Below are 14,793 nucleotides of genomic sequence, written 5' to 3' on the forward strand. Positions count from 1 at the left end.
TCCATCTCCCCCCTTCCTAGTTAAAAACAGATTTTTGTTTATAATTCCTATGGAAAAATGTATTTTGATTAGGCAAGTGCATTTGTATACAGTCTTAATGTTAAATAAACACTTAAGGTTTGTCATCCTGAAGGGACTGCTGAGAGCCTGATGCTGTCGTCAAAATTTTATATACAATTTCTGTTCATTTTAGCTGTCATTATGCACAAATAAGGCTCTCAGTGAGCATAAAGTGATCACTTTCTTTGCCAACAATTTTCTGTTCATTAGAATGTGCAATTATATAATTATTGAAACCATTTCCTATAACAATATAAGTATAATGGAAATGCAAATTATGTTCCTACAATTGTACAATTTTGGGAAAAAAAATCACTGGAAATGGATGTGCTTCATAGATTATGCAAAACTCATTTTTGAAATTGCTTTTTTGATTTTCAAGGTATTTGGCAGATTTCTTCTTTTTTTATTTTTCTGATTGTAATGTATGCTCTTTTCCATTTATTTTCTTCCTAAGTTTGCAAGGAAATTATCCATAATATGCTGAGGTATCAATCCTGTTATTATATATCTTGCTCATATGGGTTGGGATTTGATGTATTTATGAAAATTAAGCTAAAACTAGCCTTGCTGATCACTGACAAGGTTGGAAATCTATTTATGTGACTATTCTTAGTACTTTTGAATAGAATTGTTCATGTGGTTATATGTAAGTTTTGGTGAGGAGTCTTGAGACTATTGTAGGTAATTTCTTTGTATTTAATGACTATAAAAACTTCTACTTTTTAGCTGTTTTCAACTCTGAATATCTAGTTTTAGAGAAAGGTATTTTACAGGTATTTTTTGCTGAATGGTTGGGACAAGATTAATTTTTAAGTAGGTTACTTTGCTGAAATCTCTCAAGTGTTATTGCAAAAGATGATTTCAATTGTCTTCCTTCATTCTCCCCTCTACTCTTCACCAAAAAGTCAAAACACAGTTTTTGAGGACTCTACATGTTTTTGTTTTTGAAATGGTTTTGACTTTTTAGAAACCTTTTTTTTAGGAAAACTAAACTCAGTTCAGTTCATTTGGAAAGATAGGTTACAGCAAGTTGTTACCCTTATTTTCTGGGTGAATGGTTTCTTGGTCAAATAAAACCTATTTTAAACTTTTTATTCTGCAAGAAAAAAGGGTTTTGCATTAGTCAGAAATGAATTTTATTGCTGTAATAATTATAAATTATTAGTATATGTTATGCTAATCTAGGAGCTGTTTCTAATTTATTATTTTCCTGCTGACTGCCAACTGCTTCTTCTGAACTCAAAATAATCCCATGTGCTCTGTAAACTTGCCAGAAATGCAGTCAGCATCTCAAGAGCACATTTCTGCCTCTTAAATACTTTTGTGCTGGTCTTGTAAATCATACTGAAATGTGCTAGAAGAATCTGGATCCAGGTAGAATGTGAAATGCTGCTGAAGTTCTGAGCCTTGCTAAACTTGCATGAAGGAAACAAAAAGGGGGAAGAAAAATCCCACCATATGCATTTTCTTTATTGAACAAAAAAAGAAATTTTTGTGTTATGGCACATCAAAAATTAGAGTAATATTATATAATTTTACTTGTAATGTCAGCCTGTTCCTGAAAGGGACTCTCAGAGCTGTGTCCCTTGCAGGGTAACGTGCTGGTGTTGCATCTCATTTGGATGCATTTGAAAATGCCTGCATTGGTCATGTTTCAGTCTTATTCCCACTCTAACCTGGGTGTGCCATCTTTGAAACTAGGACAGAAATCCAGTCCCAATCTGCTGCTGCCTAAGTTGAAAGTATGTAGATCCTGATAGAAGGTTAGTCTGCCCTAATACAATTTGGGATATTTGAAAACACTAATGCTAATAATTACTAATTTATTTTACCTGTCCTTTTTATTACTCTGTAGTCTTCTTTTCATCTTTTATGTTCATTATATACAATGCTTGTATTATTTTTTGTACGATGCCATTATAATTAAAGAAATTCAATTACAGAAATTAAATAAGTTTCTTTATTTATAATTAAAGGAATTCTGACAGCTTCTCCAATTGCAACTATAATTTGAAATGGAATGAAAGAATTTATTTGTATGACATACATAAATGTTTAATTTGTAGTAGAATTTCCTGTTGGTTTTTATCCCAGAAATGATAAGTTCCTTTGGAACAATTATTTGTGTCACACAAGCAAGCATGTTAGGTGAATTCTTGAGTTGCAGTTCAAGTTTCAGTTGGTTAAAAGTACCTTCCTACTATGGCCCACAGATGGTCATGTTTTCCATCCAAGATTTAGTAGCATGAGTAGTGTGGCTGAGATGCAGTTTCTGTATATGACAAATTACAGAAGTAATTGTAATGTCACCACTTTATTTATGTTTCTATTTATATGTTATATTTAACATTGAAATTAAGATTTTAGACATGCATTTTGAAATAATAGACACGAGTCTTTGAGAAACTTGAAAAATATCTCACCCTCCCCTTAGGTATGAAAAAAAAAGAAAATTTTTTTTGGTAATACAATGTGGTTTTCAAGTTCTGTGAGACTTCTCTGATGTTGGAAGGAAAGATTTCTCTGTCCAAATGAAGTAAATCCATTTCCAGTGTTCTGTGCCACTAAAAGAGAAAAATGGCATGCATGTAGTTGCTACCACTCTGAATGGGCTTCTGGGTATGCTTTGTGTTGACCTGGAGGTCCAGTATTAATTACTGTGTACTTGTGACAAATATTAATTTAACAAGTTTTTTATTGCGCAGTGAAAATATTGTCTGTGGGACAGAAGTTTTCTTACTGTTTGGTTTCTCTCTTGTAGTCACTTCTAGAAACATGAGAAATTATTAATATTGAACTTCCTTATCTCATGAGAAATTCCAAGGACCCTTGAACTTAAAGGGATGAAGTCCTTTTCTTAGTTCTTTAATATGTGGCAAATTAATTTAGAAGAAAATAATGGCTCCTGACTCATCAATAATTTCTATAAAGCTACAAGCAGGATTCTTCAATAGCCAAAGAAAAAGAAGGCTTCTGCATAACAGTTGAAAACTTCTGTAATTACTGCAATTTTGCTGCTATGAACCATTTAATATATATTTTCTAACACAATGTTATACAAGAATGTCTATGTACAATATAACACAATATTATGAAAGAATGTATGGTGGTTTTGCAGAAACTAAATTATTTTGTTTGTGTTAGTCCTTCTGCATCAGGTGTGAGGAAGGATCCTCTGGTCTTCAGAAATGTCTTTTGGCAGCTTCATGAAAATACTGGCAGCTTGTTAAATTAACTGTGCTCCCCATTGCTGGGATTAGAGGCCGTCAGTCTCAGCCTCTCCAGCAGATACTGCAGCTGGAAGTACCTGGAAGCTCACAGTAGTGCAAGAGCTCATTTCTGAGCCCGGGAAAGCTGTGCTTTTCCTTAACTGGGGACACTGTTGGCTGAGTTTTTTCGTGTGCAGGAGCTACTTGTGTGCAACTGCTTTTTGCAGGTGTTTTAATAGCAGGGCTGATTCTCATTGCTTTGTGTCTGTGATTACATCATGTTAATTACATGAAAACTTTGGATGGAATTAGGTAGAGAGGCCAAAGGATATTTCTTTCAGGTACAAGCATAATCTCATATGAATGTGTGTCAGAATTATGAGTTTTATTTTTTTTAAATATAGGTGCTGTCTGCAGTAAAATCTTTAGTAATTTATTGTTTTCTGCCTGTCATAAAATAAGGAAAATACTGGATAGTTTGATAGAGTTGGGTAAAACCCAGTTACTTACCTTGTTCCGTAAAGCACCTTATACAGAAATGTCATGGAAATGTATAGAATAGGTGGGTGTTGCTATTACTGCCTTTTCATTTCCCTTTGCAAAATATTGGTGCAGGAAAAGCATGGCTCTACCACACACTCAGGGATTTTATCAGAAACTAAATGGAGGACTATTGATAATGATCTGGAAAGTCCTTAATGAAGCTTAGTTCATCCATTACTCCTTTGGATATTTCCAATTTTTGTTGGAAAACTACTTCTTTTCCATGTGTTCTTTGTGCACTTAGATATGATGTTTATAAAATAATATGAGTAAAATTTACATATAAACACATACATATATCTTTTGGAACCAAAACCCTACTATTTGTTCAAATCCTTGCATGCAGAAACCTCATTTCTGTTTTACCTGTAGAAATGTTAAGTGAAAAATGAAAATCCACATGTAAAACATCGACTTTTAGAATATTATGCTAATATCTGAATTATGTTTTCCTAAGAAAGAAGTTACTAAACAATATTAGTCACAATTGCATGTCTTTTTTTAGAGATGAATAAGGGCTCACAGAAATTTCTCTCAAGGGCTGCCTCAGTCTGGATTAGTAAAATTTCTCCTTCAATGTGTAGCAAGGGTTTAGGTGAACAGAACTTCCATGATTTTGCTTTGTGATGTTGATGCTGTTTTTAAAATGATATTTTATTTGTAAATTTTGTTGTAACTTACAAGAACCACTTTTGGCATTAACCATCTATTTACTTTTTTCTAACCAGGTATTAAAGTGAACTTTAGAACCCAGGAGCCTGATGGTTTGATTTTTTTCTCTGCATCACCTGGCAATCAGGAGGAGTACATTGCGCTGCAGCTGAAGAGTGGGCGTCCTTACTTTCTTTTTGATCCACAGGTACAACAAAAGACAGGATCCTATAAAAGTTGCTTATATAATTTACCTTTGTACTTTTTACATGCTTATCCTTGGGAATTTTTTGTTTTGTTTTGGTTTTGGGTTGGTTTTTGTTTGTTTGTTTTTCAAATTTAATTGATACAAGCTAACTTGCTTCACAGAACCCATAGGTAACTAGAGATTTTGAGTAGAGAAAAACTGAAATACTAAACCTTTGCTGATTTTTTGTCGGGTATGCCACAATATAAGATGGGCTTTTTTGCATTTTTATGAGTGAGGTTTTTTGTCAGTGCCACTTAACACCACTACAGCTTAAACTAACAAGATTTCAAAGTTGCGCAGAACTAAGTTTTGAATTAGTTAGTAAGTTTATATAATGCTAGTCAATTATTTTTAAGCCTTTCGTCTTGAGACTGTTCCCCTATAGAGATCAGCATGTCACCATTATGCAAAAATATAGATGAGAGAAGTAGCAACAAAATAAAAAGTAAGGCCTTGCATTTCTGTTTGGGTATTTTGTGTTTTCTGGGCACCCCAAAACTGGATCTCCTTATGGAATTAAAAAACCTTATGGCCTCACTTATATTTCATAAATATGCAAGAAACTAAATAATTATCAGATTTTTCTGACCCACTCTTAACCTTTGCCTCCTGAGCTCTGCCACAGTCACTCTGTGACCACGTGAAGGTGTTGTGCAGTAGTGAAAATCCCCTTAAGCTTTGAAACACCTATAGGAGAAGCAAGGTGCTGCACAGAAGCAGGCTTGTATGTGATCCCAATGCTAGAAAATGTTAAATCTGCTTCTAAGCCCAAGATACACATTTCTATTAATTCTACAGCATTTACACGCAGGCTTTATCTTACTGTGTACTTCAGATTTTGGGGCCCAGCTTAATGTTGTTAATATTGTCCTCATAAACATTTTAATAGGGACTAGTTCTATTTTTGCTCTTTTCTTTTACTGAAAGGAAATACCTTCTTTTAACTGAAAGGAAAGTTTTATTTCGCTTGCAAGATCTTCTGAGGTTTATTTAGATTTTTTGTTGTTGTTTGATGGTTAATTGGAGTGGCTGTCTTTCAACTGACATTTTAATGCCTGCGGTAGTATTCCTAATCCTTCTTTCAGATTGCTTCTTTTAAAGTAGCTTTATGTTAAGTTGTTTAAATCATACCCTACAAGATATTTTATTTCTTTGGATCCACAGTATCAGGGGAATGGAAAGAGGGAGAGATGGAAGAGTGGCTGCTTTGGGGCTTTAATTTTTCCCCCACTTTTTCACCTATCTCTTAACTGTAAAAAATTCCAGCAGGTCTCATATTCAGTCCTTAGAGCTTCTCAGTTCCTGTAGTATTTTCAACAGTTACTGTCTTGAATTTTAACAGATTACTTCTTTATGAATGTATCTTTCTTTATCTTTTTATTTCATTTGAATCAGGCAACTCTTCCATGCTTATTTTTAGGCTCATCATTTCAATAGTTTCCTCTTATGAAACAGCCTGTTGTGCTGCTTCAGTGCTTCAATTGCTGTTTAGAGAAAAAAAGAAAAAAGCTGTCATTCAAGGTATCCAGGAGCAGTGTAGGTCTTAATAGTTGATTTACTATCTTGAAAGCTAATACTTTATATTTTCTCATTAATAATGTGGAAGAGATTCCTGTACATTCTCAGATTCAAAAGTAGGGTGCAGTGGCCTACATCAAAGTGTTTTGTGTAGAAAACTTTTCTTTTTTACCTCTGAAAATTCAGTTATTGAAAAATTTCAGTCTTCTGTATCCCTAATATTCTGTGCTACCTTACTGTCATTACATTTGTTTCTTTGTTTTTGTCAAAGTTGTTTCTTTTTTTCTTTAGCCATGATTTGCTATTCCTTCCCTACAGTGTCAGATATCCTGTACTGTAGCAGCATTTCTTCATCTTTCATTTGTGCATCACAGTCTGCATTAGTGTGCAAATTCTTTACTTACTTCTTATTGACATCAAGTGGTGTCTTAGCCAGGTTATAGGCATTCTTGTCTTTAATTATAGTCATGATATATACAGTAAACATTTATGGCCCTTCCTTTATGCTCTTCTCTGAGAGATTGCCAACGTTCTTTTTGATGACAATTGTGTCTCGGCAACTTTTTATCTGCAGCAGTGTGGTGTAATATTCTGTGCTCCCTTCCAGCTGTGACCTGTGGCAGGTTAATTATTTGTACCCTCAGTCCCTTTCGGGATGCTGGGCCGTATCTTTGCTCGTGATCAGCCGCGCGTTCTCTCTTTGTTGTGTCTGCTCTGGGGATGGTCCTGCCAAGTCCTCCTGGTGGGGAGCCTTCAGCAGCCTCGCTTCTTCCTTCGCTAAGTGTTAATTTCAAATCCTTTTCTTCGTGTCCATTCATACTTCTCTGAGTTCCATGTACACCACCATTCATCTAGCTGTTGTCTGACTGTTCCTTTTTGTCTCCCTTTTGTGCTGTGCAACTGCTCTTTTTTCCTTCTTAACTGTTTTACTGCCATTCTTTGTGGGTTACTATCTATGGTCCAGGAAGCATGAGGTTTTTTTGCAAAATGATCTTTTCCTTAGTCTTTTTGGAACAATCAAATTTTTCTATAGAGCTTCCTCCAAACTCAGAGTCTCTGTAAATCTTCAGCTGTCTGTGGATTTTTCTTCTTATCATGATGTCTGTACATCTACACCTAAATTATACAATCAACTCCAGCTAAATTTATGGTTATCTTTCAGTGACTAGAGGTAATTTCATTTTTTCCCCAGGGAAGCACTGAATATCTTATACCAAGTGAAATCAGTTACAGTGGAAATATAAGCCAAACATGGAGCACCTTTTTTCCTAAGTGATTAGGACAGCCTGAGGATACACTGAGGTTCTTCTCACAGGGTGGAGGGAATTGTATCCAGCTCTTCTATTTTATAAGATGATTCATTTACTAAATTTTATAGCAAAAAGGAGGAACACTAGATACTTTCCTTGTGTGCGTTGCCTTGTTTGTTGTTCTTGTCATGGAGAGGCCAAAGTATTAGGCACACTCTGAGGGTGAGGTTTTTATTCCACAAAATAAAAAGAAGGAAGATAGACAATACCTGGCTATGTGTCTCTACTAGACCTTCCTCCTTGGCACTGGCAAAACATCAGTACTTGTTCACCTTCTTAGTAGTAGGAGTTTAAGCATTAAAAGAACTTGACTGGGACAAATGTTGTTGCATTCAGACTTTGGCACCTGAGATAGTATCTCTGAAGATTCATATTTGTGATGATTTTCAATGTAAACATCAGTATGACAGAATCATTTATATTTACTCAGTTGTTACTGACAGCAACCAAACATTAAGACTTATTGTATGGCATAGCAAAATAATGCAGATTTCAAAATACATATTTCCAAAATCCATGACAAACAATCTTGCAGCAGGCTGTTTGAATGTGATCCCAGAGTGACTGGTAATTATGGAAAAAGTGTAAAAAGGCCTCTCCAGTGCAGCACATGCTGAACCCTGAACACTTTGTGTCTTTTACATTCCTTCCCTCCAAAATTAAGCACAGGTTAGCATGTGTGCTTGTGTGGTCCCAGATTGAATTGGTTACAAATAAACGTGGTTTCTGATGTATAAAACTGTTAATACACTAGACTGTTGGCAAACATAATATGAAGAACCACTTATTCGGGCACCTGATCTTTAGAATGCAGCATCGTTTGTAACAATTTTAACGCTAACTAAGTACACTTTGATGAGACAGCATTTAATAAAATGCTCATTAATTTCATCATTAGCAAGGGTATGCTAAGAAGTAAGCCAGTTTCTTATGTCACGCCCAATTAGCATCCCATGCTAGTAATCCCATTAGTATTGTTGAATTCACTAATGGAAAAACTAATGGGCATGCTACCAGGGCACATTAATTGGGCATGACACCAGTTCTGGTTTTAATTATTAAACTACGATAATGAAATGTGTGTGTTTGTAAAATATTAAAATGTTGAAATAGGAGAGAAGACAATAAAAAATAGTATATGAGAAAGTGCCATCAGTATGTAAGGATATATAGCTTTGTATTCTTATTATTGGGGCAGAGGTACTGCTCTCCAAACCTCCTCAGTACCAGGATGTTGACTGAATGGAGCTAGAAACGTGCTGTAAATATTCACAGGAAATAATTTTTTCTTTAATTGTGTATAGATGTGCACATCACATAGATATTTTGATACATAGGATACAGAGTGACAGTCCCCTATGCTAAATGTTAAATGTGTTCTGGGTTCATAAGTCTATGTGCCAAAATGCAATTTCTAATGGATGAACATCACTTAAGACAGAATACTAAATTTTCATACAAGGGTTTTAGTATTAATCAAAATAGGTGATTGTTTCTATCAACAGCTTTTCTCCATGGATCAAAAATAATACTAGAACATCTGGAAAAAAACTGTTGAACTGTCTGGCTTGTTGCTGCAAAGTTATAAGCTGGGCCCCCAAATTATAAGTAACCAAATTTCTCATTTATGTACTTTTTGGAAATTGTTTGTTGAAGCCATAAAGTAACTGGAGTGGTTGAGATTATAGTACAGTACCTTTATAATGAAATATTTTTCTATCAGTAGTTGCCTGCTGTACAAGACGATTGTCTTTTGTGGATTCAGCAGAATAATGTTGAGTTCCCAGATAGTTTAAGAATGATATAAAGTCCTAAGGCAATCTTATAGGCATTATTAACAAGTTAGATGATTGTTTGCATATAAATATCTAGAAAATTCTTGAAATCTATTAATTTTATTTTTATTACATCATTATACTAATTTATGTCTTATTTTGTTTGGTTCTTTGCATTCTTGAGATTTAGTTTGGTAACTGCATCTATTACACTCCTCTTACTCAGCAATTGAGAAAAGATTTCTCTGTATATGTAATAGATGTCCTTAAATTCACCCCTTCATGTTGTATTTTTATTTGTTTATTAATATCAGGGAAAAATTCTCCTTGAATTTAAATACATTTTTACAAGCATCCCTTGTACCATAAAAGCAACCTCAATAACTACCTTTTGAGGCTTTTTTTGTTTAGTTTGGTTTGTTTATTTGGTTGGGTTTTTTTGTTTGAGATTTTGTTTTGAGGGTGTTTTTGCTTTGTTTTGTTTTCCTGAATCTCTTGGTATGAGCTTTTACCCCCATAAATGTATGGTACTTTCTCATCCAGAGATTTTAGTGCTTTTGATACGAGGTTAACATGGAGGGAAAATGCATCCACTGTGCTACACATGCACCCTTTTTTGGATCCCTTCATATGGACAGGTGCTGCAATTAACAATCCTGATATGCAGCTGCTCTCCATGGATGGCACATTGAACCATGGCCATCAAACTTCACAGCCACAGCAATCCTTGAAGTAGTTAAATAGAGACATAATTTAAATAAAAAATATTAAGTCTGAGTGACATGACCCTCAGTAATTTGTGCGTCATCCTTGTCTGTATCAGAGGAACTACACACGATTTTCTATTTTTAATAGACACTGAACTGGATGCTTGATCCTTCATTTATTATTTGAGAACGTTAAATTTAGTGTTTAAATTTAGAAGGTTAAATAAGTCCTAAACATCATTCAGCAGTCCAAAGGAAGTTAAACATAGGATCGCTGTCTTTATTTTTAGATGTAATATGCTATAAATTGTCATAAATGAGTAAAATATTATTCTAAATATTACATTCAAAATATTATAAATCTGATTCTTCTGTTATAATAAAAAGGGATCTGCAGTTGCAGTCACTCCAACTAATGATGGTGGAAAAGTGTATAATGACAACAGTTGGCACCAACTAATTGCTACAAGAATTCAAGCTCTGGGAAACATCACAGTGGATGGGCAGTACACAGGTAATCAATTCATTTAAATAACTTTGGTATTACTAAGGATATTGCTCACTTGCTTTTTCACTACCTATGTTCACCCATACAGAAAAAAAATTAACTCCATTTTCTGATGATTTTGTCATTACTGGTTTGTCTGTTCATCTGAGCGATCTCTCCACTGTGAGTCTTTGATAATTGAGTACTTAGTCTTTTTGTGCTTGTGAATTTATAATTGTGTTGATCTCCTGTTGTTAAATAGAGCTGTAAATATTTCCTGGGTATGTATTATGAAACTCTTAGACTATTGTGTCACATTAGTCTCTTTATAAAGTACCAATATTTTGTTATTGAGTTGAAAATCTGTTGAAAGCATTGAATATGTGAATAAAAAATTATTTTGTTCAGGTTCTTCCTTAGCAACTAGTGGCAGTACCATTATTGGAGAGAACACGGGAGTTTTTGTTGGAGGACTTCCACAGGGTTACACTATTGTAAGAAAGGATGAAGGTAAGTATGATAAATAAGTCTGTACAGTTTCTAAAATTTTATCTTTTGGGATAGACTGAAATCTCTGTATAGTTGATTTCATCAACATTAAAGCACTTTTTGTGGTCTGTGTACATTTCAGTGGATTTTGTACACAGAACTGGTATGAGTGTGAAACTTATGGGTATGTTTTACATACAGTTTCACAAATTCATTCCAAAATACCAGTGTAAATTGTTTGTATTAGCTTAAGCACAAGGTTATGCATCCCAGTTTGATGCAGGAGTACAACATACTGGCCTTTTTGGTGTGAGTTTGTATCCTTCAGAAGTTGTTGCATTGAAATCAGAGGTGTATGAATATACCTGTATTTTACAGATACAGAACTTATGAGGAGCTGGACCATATCTGGCTTCTCAAAGAATCAATAAGTTTTCATACATAAACTTAGTATATATGCCAAATATGTAAACTGCCATCAAATGGCAGAGGTGACTTTCTATGTAAGTATACAATCAGCTGTTTTCCGTGAATTCATATCCAGAATTCTGGTTTTTTTTGTATTAATCTGAAAGTCAGATTCTTTATTAAGTTTGTGTTTCTGCCTCTGACATGAAATCTGGTTGACTTGATGTGGGGTACACTAGAGTTCAACTTCCTCTTTCCTTCTTTATTTCACTGCACTGAAACCAGAAAAACATGCATCTGTTCTTCTAAGGCATTGGTTCACAAAGAAATCCAGGATGCCTCTCTCAAAAACCCCAGCTATATATTCAAAATGAGACTGAATATCAATACCATTTAAGAGTAGGGCACCTATAAAAACAGATTTGAATTTTTGCCCCCAGTAATAAAGAAGGGATTACAGCTAAGTGTAGTTGATTTTGGGTTTTTGTTTTAGACAAAAAAGGAAGGAAAAACTTCCCGATTAAGCTTCTAAACCTGTATTTCTCTGCCTCACCTATTGCTTCCTGCTCACCACATGCATGCCTTTCTTCAGAATTTTTGTTTTGTTTAACGAAAGCTTTTTTGGATTTTCATAGAGTAGATTTATGTTGTTGATTTAAAAGTAGCTGCATGCAAAAATCTCAAAAAGTTTGATAGTTTTCAGCTACACAGCAGTAGGTGCTGTCTTTAGTGATTAGACCCATTCAGAAATCTGGATTTAGCTTGGAGGCCAGCTTTATGACCTGATTGATGGCTGGTTTTCTATGCACACATGGACTTATATGATAGGGACAGCATGTAGAAAACATATAAATTAATTCCTACATTAAGTTGCAGGTGTTTGACTTAAAAAAAAATATTCCTTTTTGCAGGGATGAAGACTATAGTCCAGAAAGGATTTGTGGGCTGTCTCAGTGACATATTTTTGAAAAAAGTGCATACTCCCTATGAGAACTGGGAATCTTTGAACTGGCAGGACGCTGAAGAACAAAACAATGTCTACCATGTTTGGGAAGGATGCCCCATTGGACTCTCAAAAGGAGCACATTTTCTTGGCAGAGGTAGTTTGCTGTGCTATTGCTCTATCCAAATTTGTTATTGAGATAATTGAGAAGATGGTTGTGTCAAAAGTGTTGCAGTAATCTTCTTTTCAAGGCAGCTTTAGCTATATGGGATTATTTTTGTTGGTTTAAAATTGTGTCTCTTGGCTGACAGAAGGTTGCTGAATGGAAGAGGAATTGCAGATAGTGCTGCTGTAACTATATGCAGATTGGATGTGTGTCTGAAAGGTGAATTTTAGCTTTTGTAGGGACATAAAGATGCCTATCAACAACAAAAAAAAAAAAAAAGCCAAAAAAAAAAAGCCAGGTAAAAAAAATTTAAGATACTTTATTGGTTTGGTTTCTTGCTGTACGTTATTGATAAAGTCCTCAAAGCTAAATGATAAAGTTGTGAACTATAATTTTGAAGCCTGAGTTCTTAATGTCAGAGTATAAAGTAGCACCTAGGTTTTTACTTTTGATTTCTTGAACAAATTTGCTTATTTGATTAACTTATATATGCATTCACCTTCTTTCAAGGGTTCCTGGAGCTGCATTCAGGTGTTTTCAGTGGTGGACTGGAATTTGAGATCTCATTCAAATTCAGAACAGATCAACTGAATGGGTTGCTTTTGTTTGTTTACAATAAAGATGGCCCAGATTATCTTGCAGTAAGTTCAAAAATATGGTTAACTCTATTTAGACATGACCTGTAAGTTTTCTCCACAAAAGCAAAACTAGCACTGAAAGAAATTTCAAACCATAAGTTATTTTTGGGTCTTATTAGTTTTGAAATGCTTTGCACAGCACACTATAATGGAGCCAAAATTCTTTTACAGATTCTAAGTTTTAAGTTACTGTTGTTATTCATGTCATAAATAAGAAAGATATAAATGTATGAAAAGCAGAATTATTGTCTTAACTGGATTAGAAGTGATCAGAAAAAAGAATAAAATACATGTATTAAAAGCATTGATTTAATTTCTAGGAAAGCATAAAGTTTATCTATTTTCCCAGTTCTCATACTAAAACAAAGTCAATTAAATTATAAATCAAAAAGGCTGTGATGGAAATTGTCTGGTCTCCTCATAAAACTCTCTTTAAGGTACATGTTTATTTTTATAATCCATATTTTTTGTTTCTTTTGACTTGAAACAGGCAGAAATTAGTTAGTTCCAGCTTAATTCCATCTCATCTCTGTCGCCATTTTCCCGACACTGTAGAGGAAGTTTCACAAATCCTGTATCAGGGAAATTTGTGAGGTAGTGCCTATGAACCTTCTTTATAGCGTTTGTTAAATAAAACTGCTTATGCTCAGAATTATTTGTGCTTCTATAATTTCCAATATCTTGTTTAATTTTAATATGTTTGGTTTAGTTTTTCAAATTCTTTTATTAGCTATATGGCTATGGATTTTCATACTTTACTTTCTCAAGGATTTTGAGTATAATTAGACTGTGGTTACCACTGCTTAGTGGGTCAAATATACTTGCACCAGCTAATAGGTATTACAGAGGATGACATAGGAAAAAATACATTTTTTCAGTTGTTCCAGGAAACAATAATTTATTTTTAGAGATTTTTGAGAGCATTGTTATTCTTTATGACCCAATCTGCTCTTTCTGCACTTTTATTGAATTTAATTTATTTATTTATTTCATATCATGCAGCTGTTTTGCTAATGGCTGTCATGTCACAACCTGTTTTATTGTGTGGCAATATGTCTAATGGGCTTTCTCTTTTAAACTTCTGACCTAAACCATATAAATATATTTTCCTCCTTTTCAGGTCAATTATAACTTACTCCATATTTACTTTTTATACTATTGGCTTTGCCAGCCAATAATTTTTTCTTGGGTTTTGAATTCTGCTAGAACTTATTGCTTCTTCTTTTAAAAGCAGCCTTAGTTAAAAAAAATTGTCATGACTACCTATAGCAAGTCTTGCTATTTACAGTTATTACTTTAATTTTGCCTTGAAGTAATGACTTTGAGATCATGAGCCAATAGCATAAGATGTTACATTTATGCTGCTGTCCCACCCTGAAAAAGGGTTGTATGTGTGTGATTCACAGCACAGGGGCACTTCTTATGTGAGGAGTACTCACAGGGTTCTTCTGGAGGTTCTGGTAGTAGGTCAGTCTTTGTTCCCTCTCTCTTGCTCTGTGAAATACGAGAAAATAAACTCTGACTACAAAGGAAAAAGGAGACTTACGAAATTAAAAGTGGAGTCAAAAGCACAAAGGAATTAGACAAATAATTTCCTTTTCTTTCCAATTCCAGATTTTTGGTAGTTTTATATTTA

The 14,793-nt window shown here is 34.3% G+C and overlaps 1 protein-coding gene across 1 annotated transcript in view; it reads left to right on the plus strand.

Moving 5' to 3' along the window:
• USH2A (usherin) overlaps nt 1-14,793 on the plus strand; it is a 372,326-nt gene that overhangs the window by 124,159 nt on the left and 233,374 nt on the right. The window contains exons 21-25 of the mRNA XM_059467734.1: nt 4,544-4,674; nt 10,414-10,540; nt 10,922-11,023; nt 12,322-12,510; nt 13,030-13,160. Coding sequence (XP_059323717.1) covers nt 4,544-4,674; nt 10,414-10,540; nt 10,922-11,023; nt 12,322-12,510; nt 13,030-13,160 — 680 coding nt within the window. The remainder of the gene's footprint in view (nt 1-4,543; nt 4,675-10,413; nt 10,541-10,921; nt 11,024-12,321; nt 12,511-13,029; nt 13,161-14,793) is intronic.

The sequence above is a fragment of the Ammospiza nelsoni genome, chromosome 3, assembly GCF_027579445.1.
Source record: "Ammospiza nelsoni isolate bAmmNel1 chromosome 3, bAmmNel1.pri, whole genome shotgun sequence".
Classification (NCBI taxonomy): Eukaryota; Metazoa; Chordata; class Aves; order Passeriformes; family Passerellidae; genus Ammospiza; species Ammospiza nelsoni.